Genomic DNA, 24,939 nt, shown 5'->3' with positions numbered 1-24,939 from the left:
ACTAGGGTTTTCTTGTTCTTCCTAAATTCCTCAGCAAAGGTGACCTTAGCCACGTTTTATATGATCAGTCAGGCTTTATTTCACCCTAACCCTAGATCCCCTACTTCTGAGAAAAAAATATACCATTGATGTTAATTGCATGGCTAAGGGCCAAAAGAATCTGTTCCTATGGGCTTAAGAAGTCTTTACTTATTTGACTTATACAGCCATGAATCAAAACCCTGGGCATCTCAAAAAACAATTGATTAAAAAAAAAATTCAAAACTCTTGGCGCCCCAGGGGAACATTCTCCCACGTATCAACTTTCCATCTTACTGGGCTCCATCCTTGTTCTACCCCAACTCTTGCAAGAAGAATATCTAAAGAATTACCAGTATCTAAACTTGGTGGTATTATGGTTGGTTGCACAGTCAGCCAGATGTTTAGATTGGATTTGGCATTTTTGTCCACTTATCGAATCCTTCCCAAGGACCTGGGATAGGCAGATACAGTGGAACCTCGGTTTACGAACTTAATTAGTTCCGTGACTCTGGTCGTGACCCGAATTGGTTGTGACCCGAAGCAAATTTTCCCATAAGGTTCAATGTAATTACCGTTAATCCGTTCTGGTGTGGAGGACAGGGAGGCGGCTATTGCTTGGAGGGAGAGTCCCCCTCCCTACGACCATGTGTCAGGGGTGGGAAATGGCCACCGATCACGTGTCAGGGGTGGAAAAATGGCCGCGGATCACGTGTCAGGGGCGGAAAAATGGCCGCGAATCACGTGTCAGGGGAGGAAAAATGGCTGCGGACCACATGTCAGGGGCGGAAAATGGCCACGGACCATGTGTCAGGAGCAGAAAAATGGCCGCGGATCATGTGTCAGGGGCGGAAAATGGTTGCGGACCACGTGTCACGGGTGGGAAAATGGCCGCGGACCGGGTCACAGGAGGGAAAATGGCCGCGGATCCTGTTCGTAACCCGAGGCGGAGTTCGCGAACCGAAGCAAAATTTTGCAGCCGGAGCTGGTCGTCACCCGAAAAGTTCGTGAACAGAAGCGTTCGTAACCCGAGGTTCCACTGTATTGTTTAATAATATTAAAGTTATCATTGCAGGATATAAGCTCTTCAACTAAAGCTGCTTTTTGAAATTGACTGATGGTGATTTTGTCAATGCCAGTGGTCTTCAAGTGGTGCTCCAGATGTTTTGGAACTGCACCCAAGGGGCCTATTACTATTGGTACAATCTTTGCTTTCTTTTGCCACAGTTGTTCTATTTCTATTTGCAGGTCTTTGTATTTTGTGATTTTCTCTAGTGCTTTCTCTTCTATTCTGCTGTCTCCAGGTATTGCAATGTCCATTATCCAGACTTTGTCTTTCTTATCAACAGTTTTTAAGTCTGGGGTATTATGTGGCAGGTGCTTGTCTGTTTGAATTCTAATATCCCAGAGCACTTTAGCTTCTTCATTTTCTATTACTTTGTCTGTTTTGTGGTCCCACCATTCTTGCTTGCAGGCAAATGGCATTTCTTGCGGATATTCCAATGCACCATTGTTGCTGCTTTGTCATGCTGTTGTTTGTAGTCACTCTGTGCGATCTTCTTGCAGCAGCTCAGTTGGTGGTCCACTGTTTCTTCAGCTTCTTTGCAGAGGCGGCATTTGCTGTCTGTTGCTGTCTTCTCAATTCTGGCTTTATATGCATTTGCCTGAAGGCTTGGTCCTGTGCAGCTAGAATTAACCCCTCTGTTTCTTTCTTCAACTTTCCTGCTCTTAGCCATTGCCAGGTCTTGTTGTTATCTGCTTTGCCTGCTAGTTTTTTTGTGTACTGGCCAGGTAATACTTTGCCTTGCGATGTCTCTAGCTTCATTTAGTCTTCCCTGTAGGCTAATTTGGTCTCTTTGGAATTCAGTAAGCCTTCATGGTCCTTCAGATATTCTTCCAATGGCTTTTTTGTTTCTTCAACTGTCTGGTGTACTTGCAACATTCCACACCCACCTATGCTCCTTGGTAAGTAGAGTCTGTCAACATTGCTGTGTGGATGAAGGGCATTATTCATTGTTATTATTTTTCTGGTCTTCCTGTCCAGGGCTTCTAGAATTGCTTGAGTCCAGTCCACTATTTCAGCTGTGTATCTAAGCACTGGAACTGCCCAGGTGCTAATCGCCTTGATGGTACTTCCACCACTGAGTTTGGACTTTGAGAACTTCACTCTCATGATATATTCACTACTAACCTTCTTCTTGACTTTAATGTGCTTGATGTTGTCAGTTTGAAAGATGCCCAGGTATTTGTAGTGAACTTCTTCATCCAGATTCTTGATGTTATTTCAATAGGGCATCTTGATTCCTTCAGTTTTCACTACTTTTCCCCTGTTGATGGTAAGGGTGGCACATATGTCCAGTCCAAACTCCACAGCAATATCTTGGCTGTATATTTGGAGAGTGTTGAACAGAGATTCTATTTCAGATGATGTTTTTCCCTACAGCTTCAGATTGTCCATGGTGGGATAGCCTGGCAGATGTTTTTGATGTTTTATAGCCATGGCCTGACTTGTTCAGTATTGTTGACAGAGGAATCAATGCAATGACAAACAGTAGTGGTGATAGGGAGCTTCTGATGTTTCTACTGACTCCTGTTATTTCTTCGCACTTGATTATTCAATCATGTGGCAGGGAGTCAAATGCCTTCTTGTAATCAATCCAAGCTACATTCAAGTTGGTCTTCCTTCTCTTGCAGTTTTCCAAAATCATCTTCTCAATTAGGGGCTGATCTTTTGTTCTTCTGCTGTTTGGAAGGTTTCCTTTCTGCTCAGATGGAAAGAGCTTGTTTTCAACTAGATGCTGTTGGACTGCATCAGCTACAACATCCGTTAGCAATTTGAAAGTTGTTGGTAAGCAGGTAATTGGCCTGTATTTGCCTGGTGCTGCCCCTTTTGTTGGATCTTCCATTATCAGGTAGGTTTTGCCAGATGTTAACCAATCTTCAATTTCACCTCCTTACAGTATGTTGTTACACTGCCTGGCAATGAGTGGGTGCAGAAGTGTCAGATGTTTCAACCAAAAACCATCCAGTTCATCTTCACCTGGTGCTGACCAATTCTTGATCTTCCTTGCTCTTTTCTCCACCATTTCTGCTGTTATTACAAGTTCTTTCATTTCAGCTTCTTTTGTATTCTCATCCACCCCCTTTATCCAAGCTGCATTCTTATTATATTTCTTTGGGTTGTCCTATAGCCGCACCCAGAACTGCACTGTTTCTCCTTTGTCAGGTGTTGACTGGTTCATCGCAGTCTCTACATTGATGGATTGGTAGAAATGTTTCTGATTCGACTGAAATTGGAGATTCTGCCTATAATGTGCAATTCAAGCTTCGTATCTATTGATCTTTTTGGCTATGGCTGTTATTTGCTGCTTTATTATTTCCAGTGCTTCTTTGATCTTCCCTATTTCTAGGTGATATTTCTTTATCAGGCATTCTTTAGTCTTCTTGTTCTTCAGCTTCTTTTCTTTCATCTGTTCTAGCTTGCTTGCATCTGATCTTAGCATGCTGATCTTATTTTCCAACTTGAACTTCCATTTTGGTGGTGCACTGTTTGGCTTTTTTCCTTGTTTGTTGATTTTGCAACCAAGGTATTCAGTTACAACTGCAGCCATGCTGTATATCAGTTGGTTTGTTTCTTGTAGTAAGTTGGCACTTATATTTGATATTACAGTATTGGCTATTTTAATACTTGTGCTAGATGTTTCTTTGTAACAAGCTTCAATGCAGGCAACCGTATTCTATTATTTTTGTGCTGTTCTAAATGCTCAGTTATTCTTTGTTTCAATTCCTCTTGTTTTTTCGTTAGAGGGCACTGTTCTTTCTGAGGAGAAGGCAGAAGAGAGGGTACCTGGTTTGAGAATGAAAATGATTCAATAGCTACACTGGCTTCCTCTACTGCTGACTCCCCTTGGTTTGCCTCTACAATCTGAGCTACTTCTGGCAAGGCTTTGATTTCTTTGCCCTGGGTAGACCTTCGTAGTTCTTCCAATTCTACTTCTGTGAATACTTTCTTTCATATTATAAATTGACGTTGATCTGCTAGCCTCTGTTCTGTTATTTCTGATTCTGGATGTTGTTCTTTCCAAAACTGGTGCATTCTTTTCAGATATCCTCTTCTTGTTGGACTTGATTTGTAATAGCAGATCATTATTTCTTTATTTTCAGTCTTTGTATATTTGCGATGGATAAACAACTTTCCTTCCAGTAGTCCTGCAGCTGCTGACCCTGGTTGCTCAGCCAACAGTCCTGAGTCCACTTGTCACCAGATGTCCAGGAACTAGAACACCTAGCACAGTCCATGTTGATCTGGGCAACGACCGATCTGGGATAGGTTTCTGTAAATTACATCTCACCATATTGTTGATAGGAGAGACAGTCTTCATCTGGCTCCTCTGATGAATCCTGTCTACTATGCCTGAACCTCTGGCATAGCTGTCATCCTCCTTACTTTCCTGACTTTATTTTGTACAACTCAAGGCATCATACATAATGTTTCCTCCTCCTTTTTTCCACACAACAACAAAACTGCGAGGTGGGCTGGGATGAGAGAGAGTGACTATCTCAAAGTCATCCAGCCGGCTTCCATGCCTAAGGGAGGATTAGAATTCACCATCTTCCTGTTTCTAGCCCAGCACCTTGACTGCTACACCAAACTGCCACTGGTTGGAAATCCTGTATCTGCTGACTCAAGTAATTTCTACTGAAATTTCTACTATTTCCTCTTAACCAGCAATTTTTGTTAAAGTTATTGTAATTATCAAATAGTGTATAAAACTACTTAATAAATACTTAATTTGGAAAACTTTTCTTTGGTACAAAATTTGGTTTTAAAGGCTTATAAAAATGGAGGTGGGAAGTCTTATATAAATACAACTACAATTATTTTCTTATGTGCTGATAAATATGAACTCCCACAATCTTAATGACAAAAACATAGGAAGGGGGTATTTTTGGGTGGTCCTCACATTGCAGAAAGTCTGCAGAATACTTTTATAAGCTTTTGTATTCTTCTACTGCAGGGCTTCCTTATTTCTTCTGTCATAAAGCCAAATAAAACGTATTAACCAGAAAAATGTGCTACCATTTAAAATTTATAGTTTAAAAAATCCCTTAAGAGACAAAAGAATAGCATATAGCTATGTGAAAAAAGAACCAACCTTCTCTAGAAATAAAAACAAGATATAAAGCCATGCTGTTGAGTTCTCTTCACACTTCCGCTAGGGTGTTCTATGAGTATTGATCCAACAGTTATATTAAACCTCACAATTATCATTATTTCAGTTTGACACAATCATTTGGTAAAGATATTTGCAACAGAGGGATGACTGCCTACATCTATTAAAAGGCGGACTAGAAAAAAAATGAAGACCAGGGCTTTGAAATTATCTTAAGGCTTCTGAAGTACAGGTAGTCCCCAGTTTAAGAATGAGTTCTGTTCCCAAGGTCTGTCCTTAAGTCGAATATGTATGTAAGCCGGAACAGTATTATTGCATAATACTGTATAAGTAGTATTGTGTAATGAACTCGAACCATTGTGTGTTTAACTCGAATCACTGTGTATTTAACTCAAATGTTCCTACAATAGGCTATGGGTCATCCTAAAACTGGGCGTTCTTAACCTGGGGACTACCTGTAGAGGCAAGAGGGCTCATTTATTTTCCATGTTTCTTCATACTGATCTCCCTTCTTAAATCAAAAGCACTTTACTCTCTCACTGTAACAGCTGTAATACAAACATACCATACTTAAGAATATTTGAGTTATTCACTTTTTATTTATTTAAAAACCAGACTATTATTTTAGCACCCTCATACTATATAGGATTATGTCTGCCTTCACAAACCTTAAAATTGCATCATTAAGTATTCAGGGTTGTGCAACTAAAGCACTGATGAAAGCACAACACATTATGAGCCAAAGCACTGTTTACTGTAGACACCTTTTCAGTATGTCTTCATTAAAAAGAAAAGAAAAAGCTCTCTAGCTCACTGCTATAAAGGGTCCCCCAAAAAGGAAAAAGAACCCTACATATCAATAAACCGTGTACACTGACAGCAGACACAACAACTAGATTATTGAATTTCTATTTTACCTACTTCTACACAAAAGACAAAAACAAGCTGGGTAGGAATATGAAAAAAAGACACAGCAATTGTCACAGAAAGTTTTCATAAAATGATTTTTGGGAATGTTCTATGCATGACGCAGTAATAAATCTCGCTCCAATTGAAAGAATGCTTAGAAGGGATCTGGAGCCAAATTCAGTCCCAATCAAATATCCCTTACTCTAAATTGATCCTTCATTATCTGCTATGGTTTTATCTCCATAAAAGGAGGAGCATGCATTCTGTACAAATAGCCCTTGTGGGCCAAGCAAAATTCCCACTGACACCTTGAACAGGAAACACCACCCCATTTGTTAGTGAATCTCATGCATTATACTCCACCTATTGGGACTGCAAGCCAAACAGAGTTTTGTCTTTCCTTGATGGAACAGAACGTAAAACAATAACCAGGGAAAAAAATATGCAATGATTGAGGCAGTATGATTCACTTATTTGATTTGGGGCAAATTATGCACAAGACTAACACGGATATTTGTTCCTGTATAACAGAGAAATATAGTGTTATTCTGTTATTTATCAATCACTGCTTCCATGGAGTTTGGGCATTAATTTTTAAAGAGTATGTTTGGTATCTTTATATAACCATTAGCAGAAAGCCAAAGGGTGTATCTGAATTGCATAATTGTTTTTCTAAGTAGAGAGAAATATTCACTGAAGAAATGATATGGGCTATGTAACCCAAGGTTCAGTATATGCTCCTGATTATTGCAATCAGATATCTTTTAATACCACTAAATTCATTTTTGAATAATTCAGAAAAAAATAACAAAATTGAACATTCATTATTTATACCACATTGTTTCCATAGAGATGTAAAACTTATGATTTAAATAATTTCATCCTGTAATAACTGAATGAAATCAATGAAATATTTGGGAATAAGATGAGGGAAAGAAACATGCCTAAAAAGAATTCAATGAATAACCGTGAAAATGCAGTTTATCACATATATGCATAACAGGCACAACTGGTTGAATTTAAAAATTAGAAAAATTTTAGGAGAACTTTTAAGATGTGCAAAGACTCATAGAAAGATAATAATAATAGTGTATGGTCTGGTGTGAGTAATGAATGTTTGCCCAAAGAAGCCAAAATGGCTACATAAAAACATGTGCTTCTCCCACATGCTTTTAAGTAGCCACTTCATATGGAAGTGACAGTTTTTATGAGGGAAAAAAAAACACTAAACTGAACATGGTGGCAATGAAGTATAAAAATTATATCTGGTAAAAGAAGAGGTAGGGACAAAAACAAACGGGCGCTGAAAGAATACAAACTGAATATAAACGTGAGTGAACAGTTAATATTATTTGATAATGTGGAAAGAATGAGTGACAATCAAATGATAAAACAAATATCTGAAGGAAAAGTGAATGGGTGGAAAGGAAAGGGAAGACTGAGAAAGGCACAGATAGAAAGGTGAGATTTTTAAAGACCAAAAGGCATTGTATGAATTAATATGAAGATGTAGTAGAAGCAAATACACTTTGCAAGGACAGAATATGAAGAGACATATTGAATTTTGTTACACTGTCTGTAAAATTAGGCAGACTTTGATTATCCACTGACGAACCCACCACCAATTGTAATATTTTATCTTGTTTTGTTTTTACTTTATTTTTATCTTTAATGTGTTTTTGTTTGCAATTCTGGTCAGTGACCGTAATAAAAATATTCATATTGAATGGTGTGGTGTAAACTAGAATTAACCAGATTTCCTTTTTTATTGTCCTACCTCCTATTTTAAAGTTATTTTCCTTACTACTTCTTATTCCTTTTCTGTGCTTTGCATTATGCTATTTATCCCAAAAGAAAACAGAGTGATGGACATGTATGTATTCATGAATAATGAATATTGAAAATGATGTTAAAAAAATATTGAAAATTACTGAAAACATTGAAAAAACAAGGTTTATCTATTTGATTTATATCCTGCCCTTCACTCAGGAGCTACAAAGGTTTACTTTAAGCAGCTAAATTGTTCTAAGTCCAAAATTATTTGTGATTAAGACTGAATCCAAAGGTCAACATAATTTTAAAAAAATGCTTTGAAAATTCAAAGTGATTTTTGTGTTTATTTTGATTGATTCACAGGGAACTTTGTTACTAGCAGTCAGCAATATTCATTACTCATCTTGTATTTCTCTCTGTCAGTATCCATTTCTTCCCATCTGTTTCTTGTAGACCAGGAGAACAGCATTTGAAGACACTGAAGTGGTCACAGCCAGTATAAATTTAAACTCAGTTCCCAGATTATAGTTTTCACATGCGTACTTTGCAGTTCATCTTCCTGACACACACATATACATATATCTATGGTATCTATCTGTAGCATTTCAGCATACACATGTCCAACTCTGACAGACATGGAGACAAATCACTCCCAAGTTTTTATTTTTGTCTTACACATGATCTGTGGGGATCCACTTCCATTATTAACAGATTGGTTACCCAGGCGTTAAATGCTAACAACTGGGAAGACAGTGGGCAACATCGTAATTTAAACCTTGCAATGTTTTATCACAAACCTAGAATCAAATTCAGAAAAGCCTTACCCTGTTAAAAACTGGAAGCATCATGTAAAGCTTCTCTTCCTGTTCCTTCTGAGTCATATGCCGAGGAGGATGACACAGTTCTGTAAACAGCCGACGTAGATGCATTAATCCCAGAGCGTTATCTTGAGGACTACATTCCTCTTGCCGGGGTCGACCCATTATCCTTTTTACCATATTCATCTTTGCTTGTTTCTGAAAGATCCCTTTGATCCTGTTCAGGAAGAAGAAGAACAAAGTTTAAAGAATGTTTTAAAAAATACACAGCCCAGACCTCCACTTTATGTATGTCATAAGTAGCCTCTTCCCATGCAACAGGCAAAGAGTCCATCTACAGGAAACCAGTTTGGACACACATTTTCAATGGTAACAAGTGTTGTATGCCACCCAGAGTCACTTCATGTAGGATATACATGGAACCCATAGAGAGTTTTTTCTAGGAATGCTCTTTCAAAACACCACGAACTAGAAAATAAGCTCAAGGTATCTGAAGGACCTATCTTGCTTAATTTGCCTTTAAAACATTTTCATTTATTCATCCATATAAATTTACAATTCTCAATAACTTTCCTCTTGATGAGATTTATAAGTAATATATATTTATGCAATACAATAATACAAAAGGTTTCCTTCTGTGTAGAAGAGAAAATGTCTATATCATCAACATATAAAAGCACGATATTGGCCTGTCACTTAATGATGGGGGATGATAAGCCACTTTAGACATGGGTCTTCTCCCCATGGAGTTCACACAGATTTTGAAAAGGAGAGACGTAAAAACCCAGCTCTCCTCTTTGAACAGGAATTTGTAGTAGTATTTTTATTTAGTACAGTGTGCGCTTATATTTAAGGGCAGTACAAGACCTATTTTTCATTGAGCAGACAAGTGGTCTAGGCTTACATATGATCTGCATTCCAATTTTGTAAATATTTAAATAAAGTAATGGCTACTGATCCAAAGAGGGTTGTTTTAAGCCCCAACAGAGACTGACTCTAGAGACTGAGTTAACACCAATTTAAGATTGACAGGTACTACATACAAGCTCCTCAGGATGTATGATGCATTTCTCCACCCAAAGGTGTAATATAAAATATTGGTACAACACTTGTTTCATCCCTCTGAACCCCTCAGTGAGGATATTAGCCTACTCTAACCAATGTAGCCATTTTTAACACAGATGCCATACACACAGTTTATTGATCACAGCCAACTGGGCAACAGTTTATTGCAGTGTTTCTCAACCTCGGCAACTTTAAGATGTGCGGACTTCAACTCATGACGGCTGGGGAATTCTGGGAGTTGAAGTCCACACATCTGAAAGGTGTCAAGGTCGAGAAACACTAGTGTATTGGGTCAGACTTCTCCCCATTTTTAAAGACAGGTAAAGCGACACACCTGCCCCCAGTGCTCATGGAACCCAAACGAATGGTCTACAAAACCGCCAAACCTGGAGTCGGCTAATCATTATTAATTTTCAATAATTTAGGTGGGCATAATCTAATTGCTTTTCCATTTTTTCAATTAAAGTAATTAAAAATGTAGGAATTGCTGGTTACTAATTATTAGTGGGCAGTCATAATGAATAAAGGCTTTTCAATTTATTTATTTATAAGATTTATATGGCCGCCCCTCTTAAGCAACTCTGGGAAGCTCACAACCACAATAAAACCAATAAATAAAACAATAAAAACAGTAAAACAATAACACAAAAACCCTGCGCCTTAATTGTCCCCTTGGGAAGCCCCACTGCGGGCTCAGCTACCCTCCTTCCATACTATCTACCTATTCAATTCTATCCTAGCGCCTCAGGAAAAAGACAGGTCTTAACGGCCTTTTGAAAGGCTAAAAGGGTGGGGGCCTGTCAAATCGCTGGTGGGAGGGTATTCTGCAAGGTAGGGGCAGCCAGAAGAAGGCATGCTTTCAAGGTCCCACTAGATGGCAAGATTTCAGGGAGGGAACCTGGAGCATGCCCACCCTATCGATTTATATAGTTAGTCACATTAGAATAAAGTGATTTGGGGGATATAGATGTTGATAATGGATTCATCTTCTTGGTTGATTCTGAAATTTAATAAATACTTTTTTTAAAAAACTCAGAGGAAGATACCAGTGATCAATCAGAAATGCATTCTTGACTCAGTCCAAAAGTCAAAGTATTTGCTGAACCCTAAGTAAAAGCAGTTATACAGTTAATGATATTGTTCCTTCTGCACTATGTATCCCTTTCCAGGATGACTCAACTAGAAACTGCCTGAAAACCACAGAGGTTTTAGTTCTAGTGATCTGGAAACATCACTGTGAGAGGTATGCAATTGTACTTCCCTCTTAAGATGTTATATAAGTTCAATACCCAAAGGGGAGAATTCAGTAACAGTCTCAATAGCCCTTAAATGCTGTAATCTTTTTTTGGTTTTGGCCCAGACAAAATATTAGCCAAAACATGGTTTACATCTTACTTTGCGCATGGAGCACTGGTACAGTCTAATATTAGTACTTCGTATACATATAGCACCTGCTCAATATTATTTTCCTCAGAGACAACTGCAGATATTGCATAAACTTTAACTTAATGAAGCTCTTTTCATGTCTACCTTTCTTATACCAACCTCACCTGATAAATACTTTTTTTTATAACATGTTAACAGTTCAATGCTACGTAAAGATGTTATGAAACCATGTTCCATGGTTACTATCATTGTCTGACGCTAGCTGTATAGGGTAGGAATGAAGAAGAGTCACTTAAGCACGTTTCAAACATTGTGAATAACCGTTCTAACAATAGAAGGGAATAGATGTAGCTCAGGGTTGAATTGTGGAGTCCTTTTGTTATGTGCAGAATAACTGTTCTGCGCATAACAAAAAGGCATCTGCTGATCTAGTAGGCTTATTCTTCTTTACTATGGAGAAGGCAGAAGTCATGGCCTGTAAGGCTGATGTTCCTGAGTGCTCTGTGGACGCAATGCTTCCATTTTCAGACAGATTGCCAAATGAGCAACAAGCACTCAGCATGGGCTGCCAAGTAATTTGTGTGGCTCTAGAACACAAAATACACAAAGAAGGGACTAGTTAAAGTTCCTGTTTTTTCCAGTGGAAACACTCAAGTCATTTCAAGTTTTGTTCCACCAAAACATAGGTACTCAAAATGTTCTTTTCCATTTCATGCATATTCTACTAAAGAAATACTGTAGCTTCATTGCCAAGGACTTTGACTATGAGAAAATATTAAGCTAAGCAAAGGAAAGTGCTCTGTCCCAAGTGAAAAGTTTAAAGAGCTGTGTCCTCCAGAAAGGCAACAAGGAGCTTCAAAGACTTCCCCGGCTTTGTGTATGGACATGCACAGCTGTTTCTCTGAGAGTTACAGCAGAAGAGTTGTCTGAGCACATAAATACATATATGCTGGTTAAAGCCTTTGAAGCTGACCCTTGGAAAATATGAAGCGCAGAGCTGTTTTAACATGTTGAGGGGGATACTTCACTCAGAACAATGAGCTTTGTGAAGCACTCCTTTGGCACTACAGGTAGTCCTCGCTGAATGACCAATATTTCAGTCTTAGATCAGTACAAGCAATGTGTCCATGAATGCTCTGTGAGTACTTATAAATCTATCTTAAGAGATAATAAATCAAATTTAAGACAAAGTTAAAATACATTTATAAAACAACCTGACTAGAATCTATGAGTGAAGTCCAAAAGGAGCAATCTATGTCTAGGTTATAAAATAGCATCTAAAATGATATAAAATGTGATAACATCTAAAATTACAAAAATGTGTCATCAGGGTCTGGTGGCTCTTCCATGCTGTTGCGCAAAATCTAACTACATGTGCTGTAATAAAAGGCAGTTCATCTATGAGCAGCATCTGGGCATAAGCCAAGTCTGAGCGACCAGGACATCTGTTAATCAGAGGGAGGACAAATCTGATATGAGTGTCTCTGTAAAAGGAGCAATGAAAAAGAACATGTCCTGTGGCTTCCACTTCTCCAGAATTACAGGTGGAACGACCACTTGTTCAGCAATCGTTTAAAGTTGCAACAGCACTGAACAAGGGGGACTTATGACTTTGATCCTCAAAGCTGTGACCATTTGCGACCTTCCCTGCTGGCTTCCAACAAGCAGTCAATGGCGAAGCCAACAGGGAAGGTTGCAAATGGTGATCACATGACCATGGGACACTGCGATGTATGGGATTCACCTAACGACACCATCTGGGACTGCCAGAACTGCTGTCATAAGTTGGCACAGTTATGTGACGTCACGCTTTACGACCACGTCACTTAGTGACAGAGTTCCCAGTTCCAATTACTGTCGCTACCTGTACAGTGCTCCTCTTATTTTTCCCAACAACTCTGTGAACTAGGTTAGGCTGAGAGAAAGTGACTGGCTCAAAGTCACCCAGTGAACTTCCATGGGTGAGGGTGGACTAGAACGTGGGTCCCCCTATTGTTAGTCCAGTCCTTAAAACACTACACCGTACTGGCTTCAAATGCTTTCAGAGCCCTATTATCTGCTCTCTCTTGGAAGTTAGAGGCACAGTACTCTTTATAGTACTGTTAAATATTAGATCTGGCTGAGATCACATCATGAAGTTAGACAAGCAATGTGGTAATGTATCTCTCTATAAAGTTCTAAAAGAAAGCTATTTCCCCTGGACTCATGGAGGACCCCCCAGATTATGCACCGGGCCTGACCAGGGCAATGCAACCCCATCCAAAACCGAAGATGCCAAATCCTTGGATACGGAGGGGCTTCCAATCCACAGCCATGCCCAACAGAGTTCAGCTGCAGCCTGTTGCACCCCATCCAGACCCCCACAGCCTCCAGGCACTGCAAAAGGGTGGTCACGGCATTACTCATGTCACCTGGGATGGAGATGTATAACTGGGTATCATCTGCATATTGATACCTCATCCCATGGTGGTAGATGATCTCACCCAGTGGTTTCATGTAAATGTTAAATCGGAGCAGAGAGAGTACCGAACCTGTGGTACCCCACAATGGGGGGGGGGGGGCTGGGCTGGACCTCTCACTTCCCATCAACACCGACTGGAATTGACCTTGGAGGAAGGAAGAGAACCAGTGTAAAACTATGCCACCCACTCCCAACGCCCTAAGTCGATCCAAAAGGATACCATGGTCGATGGTATCAAAAGCTGCTGAGAGCTCAAGAAGAGCAAGGATGGATACACTACCCCCATCCTGCTCCCACCAGCATCATCCATGAGTGTGACCAATGCCATTTCCATCCCGTATCGGGGCCTGAAACCCCAAAAGGGTCCAGATAATCCGTTTCCTCCAGGATCCTCTGGCGCTACAACACCACCATCTTCTCAACCACCTTCCCTAAAAAGGGAAGGTGGGAGACTGGATGAAAATTGTCCAGTATAGTGGGGTCGAGTGTTGGTTTTTGAGGAGGGGATGTGCCAGCATCTCTTTAAAGGCAGCTGGGAGCACTCCCTCCCTCAAGGAGTGTTATATATCGTGAGTGCTTTTTCTTGTTTTGATTCCTGTACCAGCCAAGCAGCTGGGCTACATTATCTCCAATCCTTACATTTAATGATTCATTCTATATCAGTGTTTCTCAACCTTGGAAGCTTGCTAGCTGGGGAATTCTGGGAGTTGAAGTCCACACATCTTCAAGTTGCCACGGTTGAGAAACACTGCTCCATATACAAAAGGTTTTAAACTTCCATTAGTGAGGACTGTCTCTTGTGTTACTTGTGTGGAACTCTCATCTCAATGTAGATCCATTCAAAAGTAATTATCTATAATATTTAATAGGAACAGTTAACAAATTTGATGAGCAACTCTAATAAAGCAACTGGGCTATATTAAAAAAAAGCATCTACACTATAAGGATAAAAACAGCACAGTAGATTAATATACATTGATTATGAACCTCAAAGTTATATAATTTAGGGGTAAATAATTCAGCAGTTTTCAAAACATTTGTGAAAAACAAAAACAGGCAGAGAATAAGCAAAACACACCATATTTTAGTTTAACAATAGCTATTATATAGAACTTACAAAAGGGGGTTGTTGCTTCCAAAGGGTATTATTTAAAAGTAAACAAACAGATAATTATCTAAACGTTCATTGGGAGCCTTTGCTCAGTTATTTAAGCTGGCACGCAAAAAGCAGAAGCAAACAGCCATATACAAGCACACTGGAAATATGACGAAAGAAAATAAACCATTATGTTTCCTTTGGTTTTACAACAATATCCATAGGAGCAGCTGTTTTCAAGTCAGTAGTGAAAAAAGATTTCAAAACTCCCCTATAACAAAATCAAATGCCATAGTTAGAGTGAGAAGATGGTGCACGCTCTTATCATGCATCATCCTGTATCTTCAAAGCTACAGTTCAGGTCTTGGTGTTGCATGCTTATTTAGATCAGCTATCCAAACTAGAATTTCTAAAGATCAAGACATTTCACAGCAGGATTTAGCGGAAAGTCAAATTGCAACCCTGATGCTAAAACTAAACTAAAACTAATTAACTTAAACATTACTGCATGTGGTGTTGAAAAAGTACTGTCTTTATAGAATATTTCTATGAATTCACTTTCTCTCAGCCCTAGGAAGGAGGCAAAGGCAAACCATTTCTAAAAATTGTGCCAAGAAAACTGTATGGACTCATCTAGGCACTCAGCAGGAATCAAAAAATGATTCAAAAGCACAATCGTAATAATGTAATAGGTAACATGCTTAATATATATACACAATAACAGCTATACAGAATTTTTTTAAATATTTAAGCAGATATAATTCTACAGTACAAAAAGCATATGGTCTACATGGACAAAGGTTTTAGCTTATGCTCACCGATGAAATAAAGGCAAACTGACATCCAGTTATAGTAACTGGTTCAGAAAACATTCAGGAAACATGTGAAGATGAAAAATGTGAATTAAATCTATGATTTCACTGCTTATCTTCATAACGTCACACCTATCACTGGGAAATTGCATTTCTTACCTTTGAATTGCAGAGACAGAAATCTGAAACATAGGACTGGAAGCTATATGAACATCTAATGGATCATACCTATCATATAAGTAGTGATAATTCCCTTTTCTAAGCCTGGTATTTTGTAGATTATATACATTATTTGTTTCTTTTGGTTTTCTTTCAGATGTTACTATGTTCTCCACACAGCAATACAAAAATATATCTTGATACCATATAACCCAACCACACTACACAGATAACCAGGATCTATCATACAATTTTTACTAACAGAAGGACCTTGCTGGTGGAGAGGCTGCATTCTTAAGCAATATTATAGCTTTGCACAGAAAATTCAACCAAGCTGCTTTTAACAAAACATTTAATATACTGTAGGTAGACTATTTCTTTCTCTTACAACTTTTGCATTTTTTTCCTATCAAAAATGAAAAAAAAAATGTTTATTATACATTTCTTGAAATTTGGTAGGCCCAACGGACCAGACCCATTTGCTTCAGGAGAAGGATTGGAAATGCGGTGCAAAGACAAAATTCCAACTAGATTCTACTATTCAAATCTTTTTCAATTTCAGTTAAGTGCCATTGGAACGGACAGACTGATAACGCTACCGCTTCCATCATAATGCCCCCAGCATCCAAACCCTAAATCTTCACTGATAGCATGGCAGGTTTGAAATTTATGAAAAAGTGCAGCATTATTGCCAGAAGTCTAATTATGCTGACAAAGAGAAACAAGCTTTTTAAAACAACAACAGAAATGTGACAGGGGTTTTCTGTTTCAAATGAACAGAATCAGAGAAATGTGAGTAACTTCAAGGAACATCTCATTTTTTCAATATTCTTGCCTTTCAAATAACTAATAATATGGGAGCCATCAGTATTCATTCTGAAAAGTGTAAAAGGTCATCATATACCACTTGATTCTAAAAATAAGCTAAAAATCAGCCAATTCTAATCAGGCATATCACTAATATACTAAATAGATGACTAAGAATACCCCACCACCACACTGCACCCATTTTTTTACCAAAATGCTTATCAGGCCTATGCAAATCATTTCTAGGGGTGCATCACAAAAGTTCCCTCCAAATTTTTCCTTGACTGAAGTCTGCATCTGATGCAACAAGTCTTCTCCTGAGCTGCAAATTAATCTGATTTATACTAGAGGAAACAAAACTGAACCTCTTAATGAACTTTAATTCAGCAGAAATATCTTTACTCAAAGATGGCCATTTTAAAGTCAGTTAAATGTTTCCACGCTAAATTAGCAGGTGGCAGAGAATGAAAGAATCTGGAAGGGCTCCAGAAATGAAAACAAGCCACCTTTACACATTGTATTAAGCCATGATCTATTAGCTTTTTGTGGTTGAGTGTGTTTTGCAAACCTAGCCAACTCTGATTTATTCAGTAAACCCCAATTAAGCAAATCATGTTTTAGCACAAAGCTGAATTCATCACTGGATCCTTCATATCTGTTGTCTCCATAAGGGAGCATCCAAGTTGTATAAAACAAGATGGCTAGAATGAGCAAGGTGCCCTACAACATACATGTCACTACAGCACAAAATAAGGCTGAAGCCAAGTTTAATGGAGTTATATCTGTACATATATATTCGTATGTGTACAAATAAGCCAAGCCTTTAAAGTATTATAGAGGTAGAAAATAAACACCAATTTAGGACTACCAATTCATTTGGAATAACTAAAACATTCTTTTGAGTTAAACATTGCAAATTAAAACTAAATTAAATTAAAACTAAGAGAGCCAGTTTGGTGTAGTGCAGGCACCAGGCTAGAAACCGGGAGCCTATGAGTTCTAGTCCCAACTTAGGCACGAAGCCAGCTGGCTGACTTGGGCCAGTCCCTCTCTCTCAGCCCTAGGAAGCAGGCAAGGGCAAGCCACTTCCAAAAAACCTGGCCAAGAAAATGGCAGGGACTAGTCCAGGCGGTTGTCTGGAGTCAACAATGACTTGAAGGCTATACATGAACATATCCATACATATATATAAATATATCTCCTTCCTTCCTTCCTTCCTTCCTTCCTTCCTTCCTTCCTTCCTTCCTTCCTTCCTTCCTTCCGTGATATGAAATATGTTTTCAGTATGAAGAAGTTCAATAAAAACTGATGTCAACCCACCACTAGCTTCAAAATGGCTACTGCAATAAACCGTGTTTCTCCAGCTGATTCTCTCACAAAGATGACTTTCATAACAAAATACTTGCCTTCTGAATTGTTCTACACAAAACATTCATTCACAACAGGCATGTCCTATGATTAGCCAACAAAAGAACGCCCAACATAGAAAACAATTAGTTTTCTACAATAGCTATAACTTTCATTAATCTATTTTATTGTAACAACGCAGGAGTGCATAAAATTGCTAAATCAACACATAAAGTAATTCACAGACCACTTTCACTAGTGTATTTTTTATATCACGAAGGCAGTGTAATTTATAAAATGATAATGAATCTTTATTCCATATGTAAAATGATAAACTAAAAAGCCAGACATGGGAATAGAACTTTATCAATTGTTATTTTTAGTCATTTATTAGCATATCCTCTATATTAAACAGTATGGTAAACAACACAACAGAATGTTAAGCTTCCTTGTGACCCAATTTTCATCTTCAGCACAAAATGAGAGGAGGAAAAAAAATTCTTGGCAACACATTAACATCATTTCCATAGCAATAGAACAAAACAGTATCCATGCTCAGTGCAGGATTAAACAAAAAAAAAAAAATAGTGACAGGAACATCTTAATGGGTGAAACAACTGTGCTAACTTAAAAACAGCAATAAAAGACATACTATGACCATTTCTTTCCATTTAAACGTTTCCCAGAGTATCTGTCCTATATTTGTTAGGCATAGCAAAACGCAGTCAGAAACCTTACATTAGGGATGCATTAAAACTGATTTCATTCAGTGGCCATCTGATATTAAAGCTCATTTTCTGGGCCAAAAGGAAACAAGCAGAGTTCTCTTACCGAGTATTTTTTAGGCTCCTTGCAGGCATCTTGAGTTTTAAAAAGGGTCTTTAAGAAAAGTACAGTTGCCTTTGTTTCTGCCACCAGCTCGATCTGAAACAAAAGTCTTTCAGGCAACTCACATGAAAGTCAGAGCTTTGCACCAGAATCTCTAGGACCTTGCTGTACCAGCGCGCAAGCTGGCCTGACAATGGAAGCGTGGGGCTGCTGTTTTATGCATTAGTAGTGTCAGGTCATTTGCCACACAATGAAAAACAGGGGATGGAGCAGGCTGCTTCAGGCACAGCCCCTCTCCCCTTCGTGGATCAACTAGATCAGTGTTCCTCAACCTTGGCAACTTTAAGACGGGTGGACTTAACTCCCAGAATCCCCCAGCCAGCAAGGCTGGCTGGGGGATACTGGGAGTTGAAGTCCACCCGTCTTAAAGTTGCCAAGGTTGAAGAACACTGAACTAGAGGTTCACCTGTCTTACTTTTTGGGCAATGTAAATCACAAACATTGGAAAGCATAATCTAGGTCATATTGAGTATTCAAAGCTAAAACACATTTCCCTGCCCCCAAGCTGTAGTGGCAGTCCACAGTGGAACCTCTATATCAGTGTTCCTCAACCTTGGCAACTTTAAGACGGGTGGACTTCAACTCCCATCTTAAAGTTGCCGAGGTTGAGGAACCCTGAACTAGAGGTTCACCCATCTTAAAGTTGCCAAGGTTGAGGAACCCTGAACTAGAGTATACGGCTTAAAGTTGTCTTCAAAAATACCGGGGAAACCAAAGTGGTTAGAGGTGAAGATCCATTCAAACTCATCTACAGGACACTTTAAAATAAATATCCAACCTCACTCTTCAGATTCAATGATAAGTATATACTAATTCTCTCATATGCTCTCAAGATACTCTGATAGAGATATGCCCTACTCTTGTTACCAGATCTCATCAGGGTACCTCTAAAAGTTTTTAGGCTGCCAAAAATAATGGACAGAGCAACACTGCAGAATGCTAAATTCCTCTTCTGCCATCCACTCGCTCACACCCTGGCACAGAATTTCATACACTTATCTATATGCAAGCTTTGCCTCAGATTGACCACCTAATGCATAAATACAACCTTATCCTTTAATATTTCACCTGTGTCAAGAGTATGCAAGGCAATATACCATAAAAAGTAACCACTAGAATCTGTAAAATCTGTAAGATAAACCCAGATGTCATGACAAAAGCTGATTTTCCAGAATTGTGAGTCACTTGTACGCCTAAGTTCTTAACTTCCACTTTAGAGAGTAATGCATTTTACCTGGGGTCTCCTTCATGTGACATCAGGCATGGGACTTACTTAAAAAAAGGTAATGAAGTAAATTTTGAAAAAAAGGAAGTTTTATGCGCAGGAAAAAGTGCCCAAAATGAGATCACCAACAACACGGGTATGTTTCTAGCAACACGTCAAAGTAGCTAATGAATACAAGAATGCTGTACCAAATTTAATATCAAACCACAGGCAAACGGGGGAAAACAAATTAGTGACCCACATCCCATCCTCTAATCCTAGTTAATAATCAGCAAGTTACCGCTACACTGGCCCCCGCATTCCATTTTGAACTATAAATGAAGGTCATGTTTTTAATATAGATGAAAAGATATGATACCATTATAGCAATGGTATTACTTGTTTATTCTATGAAATAATATATGATTATGTATCATTAACCTTTATATCATCACTTCTACTTATTTCATGGACATTTCTTTCCTAGGATTTTCTGCATGATTTTCTTCCCTTGGTTAAATACTATTGCCAAAAGAAAGGGGGGGGGATAAATATCCTGCCACAAGAACAAATCAAAGGGGAAAAATGACCCTCAGAACTCTTCAATCCTCAGAAAAATCAGGTTACATTAACCCTTTCTAGTACAAATAATAATCAACCAGTTTCAGAAACCCATAGAATCCACTTTTTTCCTCATTCCTGCAGAAGGCAGAGGCTAACAAATTAAACTTTGGGTCAGCTGCATTTTACAAAGCATGACAAAAAAATAGGGCTGCATTAAAGTCATGACAGGGAATCAGATGGCAAGCATTCGCTTTCAGTTAGTAGGAACAATTTGTTCCTATAGAGGAACACATAATTTTAATGATTTCATCTTTTTGCTAATAGTTATCAAGTTGGTACACCCAAAATAAAGAATTAAAAAAAAAATCCTGCACCACTCAATATAAATTGCAAGGGTAACTTGCAGAATAATTCTTTTCACTTTAGATAATATTCAAATGATTCAAAAGATAAACTTTAAAACATGATACAAATTTAACTGGCACAAAGTGCATATATGTCTCAACCAGACTCCCTAAAATTACAAGATCTGAAGTCCACTCACATTTTTGTTTCAGAAAAAACATAACAGATTGAAGTGAAGCACAAAAGTCAGTGTTATTGTGAAGCAGCTATGGAAAGTTAAAAAAACATTTAAAAGGATTCTAAATGCATCATCCAAGGCTAACTGGATAATATATAGTAGTTCAAATACCGTAGTTCTAGAGCTGTTTCACCTTTTTCTGAAAAGGGTTAATCTATTTTGACATTATCCTTTACTGATATTTATTTATACAAAGGAAAAATAGCCAAATGTCTTCTTAAACATACAAAGGCATAATCTAGTACAGAATTAAGCATGCATAATCCCTAAATCACTGCTACAGTAAAAAGCACTGCTATTTTTCCTGCCGTAAAAAACATCCGCTCCCAAAATCATTGTGACTATGACTAACAAGGGATTTCAGACACTGAGTGAAGTAATTCCCTATTTTTGTAATAAAAAAAAAAAACCACACAAAAACATCTACAACAGCTGTTATCAACACTCTGCAGGGTTATGTTCAGAAGGTGCTAACACCACTTTTATTCATTCTCTGTACTCAATGGTTAACAAGCTGACCTGCCCCAATTTTCATTTGCTGTTTTGTCAACAGGATTGAGGAAAGCTGTTTGGATCCTTATTTCCTATTTTACAGCAGAAGTTCAAAGTATCATCCAAGGTTATGGTCTTTACCAAACCATCAAGACAGCATAAGTAGCAATTGCATAGAACTGGGAAAAGGCATGTTCTTTAAATACCTGAAAGTTGCCTTCCACACAGTCAGTTTAAGAAAGATGCATTCTAAATTCACAAGTGAGTTAATTCTCACAATCAGCGAAAAGCAGCATGATAGCAAATCTGTTACAAAAAAGACAGACGGAAACAGACCAGCCTACTCAAAAGAGGGGACCGAGTAATCTATGAGGGTGGGGGCAAAAATAAATGCAAGAGGATCTGAAAACTTTCTATTTATGGGGCCTATCCTTGAATCATGGGAGTTGATGGAACTCTTTACTGTGGCTTCTAAATTTCATCAATAAATATTACTTATTTAAAGTTCTTGGATTTCTTGGGAGTTGGCTGTTAGTGGTTCATTCCTGCCTATGGCGGGGATGACACTATGTATTGCTTTTTTAAAAAACTGGTAACAGAAGTGTTGCCACCATCCTGAAGTTTCATGTTTGGCATTTATATATTTATAAATACATAAAATATATATATTATATATGTGGCATATCTATAAGGACTATAGCCAATTTAGGAAAGGTCAAATCTAAATCCTTAAGAACTATTTTATTAGTTCTACAATGTTTCAAATGCAGTACTTCATCTGTAATCAGAGAAGAGAAAAACTAGGGTATGAACTTGCTAAGTGGTAAAATTTAATTTTAACCAGTTGTCTTCCATCAAGTCTGGTTTCTTAATTCCCAAAGATAGTTTTCAGTATATCTAGAAGAAAACCATGAAAGAAACTTTTAATCTTGTGTTTTGCCCAAAAATTTGGATTTGCTATGGGGTTTCACAAAGCTAAGGCCAAGACCTACAAGGGGATTAAAATCTTATTTCCCGTTATCAAACCCTTGGTTTCCCATCAGGAAACATTGCACTGCAAAGACTATATTTTAATCTCATTGTCCATAATCAAAGGAAGACCTTTACTATGACCTATTTTAATATTATTTCATTAGCTTCACTTGAGTATCTGGTTGGGGAAGGTAGAAATGGCAGTCCATGTGTTACTTTATTACAGCAAGTTCCATCTAGAACTCACTGCTCTCCTCTTAGTCAAGGTTCCAGATTTGGACTAAAGAATTTTAACTACATTTTCTTTTACCCAATCAGTGCCAAGAGGAGACAGTTACTTATTTGGTCTGATTGAGGATGTAGCAAAGGTTCGTGAAGATGGTAAACACTGACAGATTCACTTGGCACTCAATCCTGTTCATCTTGAACCTCTGTAGTGTTTTCTTCTGTTTCCAAGGCCTCTTTCCTCTACTTCTGCCTGGAGCCTTTTCACTTCCTTACATTTATCCAGACACATCTGCAAACTACCACTGAACCTTATTCAGTTCCAGCTTCTATTCAGACGATAATCTCAGTATACTTAGAGTTCACTACTTGTCATTATAAGGGACTGTGCCTTAGAGTTGCTGGATTCTTAATCCTTTGGCTTATTTGCTCATAGGGTAGACAAATTTAGAATCTAAGGAACTGTATTGTCTCAGACTCTCAGGTCATACACAACCAACTATATAATCACATATGAGATATTTCCTACTCCTTCTTTACCTAAACTCCATTCTTTTCTTCATGTTTGTTATTTCCTAAAAAAGTCAAGCTTCAAGGGCTAACCTCATTTTTCAAGTTCCCCATTCCAAATTTGTTGTGCAATCAAATTGCTTTGGCTCCAGGGTCACTAATAACAAGTTAGTCAGGCATTCTCCCTGTCAGCATCTATCCAATGGCCTTCCCTTTGAAATTTCTTGATAACAAGGTTCATCCCATTGTCAGTAATACTGGGGTTGATCACTGCATTTTAAACTGGAGTTGAAAATCAAACTGGAGTCTGTAAATCAGAAAACAGCCTATATTCTCTCTCACTGGATTCATGGTATTGCATTAAATAAGCTGCCATTGGCCTGGTTTGCAAAGCATGCCAAGTCAAACCCAAACAAAACACAATTTGCTTAATTTGATATATAAATCCAGTCTCTGAGTTTCCAAATACTCACGGAAAACCAAGAAATTGATTCCCTTATATCCTCTTTTTCTAAGCCTAGTTACATGATTTTATTTCTCTTGATAATTCATAGAATCTATTAATTTTACATTGAAGTCACTTCTTTCCCCTAACACCATCTCTGTGCCTTATCTGATATCGTTCTAATTCTTCACCTTCAGCTTCATCTGTCATTGCTATTAGAAATACCTGCCTGTCCAAGTGCTAGATAGCTGATAGACTAAGCTGTCTTCTGTTAAATACTTTGTATTAAGTTGCAAAAAAGTTAAAAGCAGTAAAAAAAAATAAAAAAATCCTGTGCAATGCCCAACTGTTCCACTTTGTTAACTTTAGGGGTGCAAACTCCAACTGAAACAAACCTGTGATTGGAAAGGCTCACTCTTGAAATGTTTTGGATATACTGAATGTGCTCACAAAGCAGAAAACTAAATTGGTACTGTTATTAAAGCGTAGTAGAGACTGCTGGCTCAGTTCACATATCACAAGTGGGATTGATTTAACTATGGTTTGTTGAGCAAACCATAGTGGCTTACTTTATATTTATGTTAAGCAGCAAGGCTTGGTATACAAGGCACAGTGGTGGGCTACATATAATGCAGTTGCTGATACCCACAACATGCAACAAAATATACACAGATGGCTTGAAATCTTTACTCATTAGGGACCAAATCAAATTGGAAAGCTGTATCAAGTGGAATGCAACAAGGATCATCCTGCGTCTTCTACTCCTCAATATTTTAATTACTAATTGGATGAAGAGATGGAAGAAATGCTTGCCAAACTGATAATGCTTGTCAAATATAACAAAACTGGATGGGAAAGCTAATAGCCTAGAAGATAGGAATTAAATTTACAATGATCTGAATAGGCTAGAGAAATAAAAACTGAAATTTAATAGGGACAAATGCAAGGTTCTTCCTTTAGAAAGCAAAAATCAGATTCCAAGATATAGATTGGCTTGATAATGATACTTGTAAAAAGCTGTAAGAAAACTAATTGCAAATGGAATGTGAATCAGCAATCAGCTGGAAAAAAAGAGAAATGTAATTTTAAATTGCATCAACAGAAATATAATTTCCAAATCCCAGGAAGTAATCATTCCACTTTTGCATTGGTCCAACCTAATCTCAAATAGTGTGTCCAGTTCTGAGTATCATACTCCAAGACAGATTCAGAGAAATTATTACCAACTCAA

General features: G+C 38.1%; 1 protein-coding gene across 5 annotated transcripts in view; it reads right to left on the bottom strand.

The window, feature by feature from the left end:
• Nucleotides 1–24,939, bottom strand: part of WDFY3 (WD repeat and FYVE domain containing 3) — a 136,696-nt gene that overhangs the window by 93,326 nt on the left and 18,431 nt on the right. For all 5 annotated transcript variants that reach the window (XM_088133101.1, XM_088133100.1, XM_088133102.1 and 2 more), the window contains exon 2: nucleotides 8,699–8,909. In XM_088133101.1, the coding sequence (XP_087989227.1) occupies nucleotides 8,699–8,878 (180 nt within the window). In that variant the 5' untranslated portion in view covers nucleotides 8,879–8,909. The remainder of the gene's footprint in view (nucleotides 1–8,698; nucleotides 8,910–24,939) is intronic.

This window comes from Python bivittatus, unplaced genomic scaffold (assembly GCF_059951505.1).
Source record: "Python bivittatus isolate LINGU-HERP-01145 unplaced genomic scaffold, Pbiv_v1 ctg000070_np1212, whole genome shotgun sequence".
NCBI classification, from domain to species: domain Eukaryota; kingdom Metazoa; phylum Chordata; class Lepidosauria; order Squamata; family Pythonidae; genus Python; species Python bivittatus.
The sequence above is the reverse complement of the archived record's forward strand: the minus strand, read 5'-3'. Positions and strand labels throughout refer to the sequence as shown.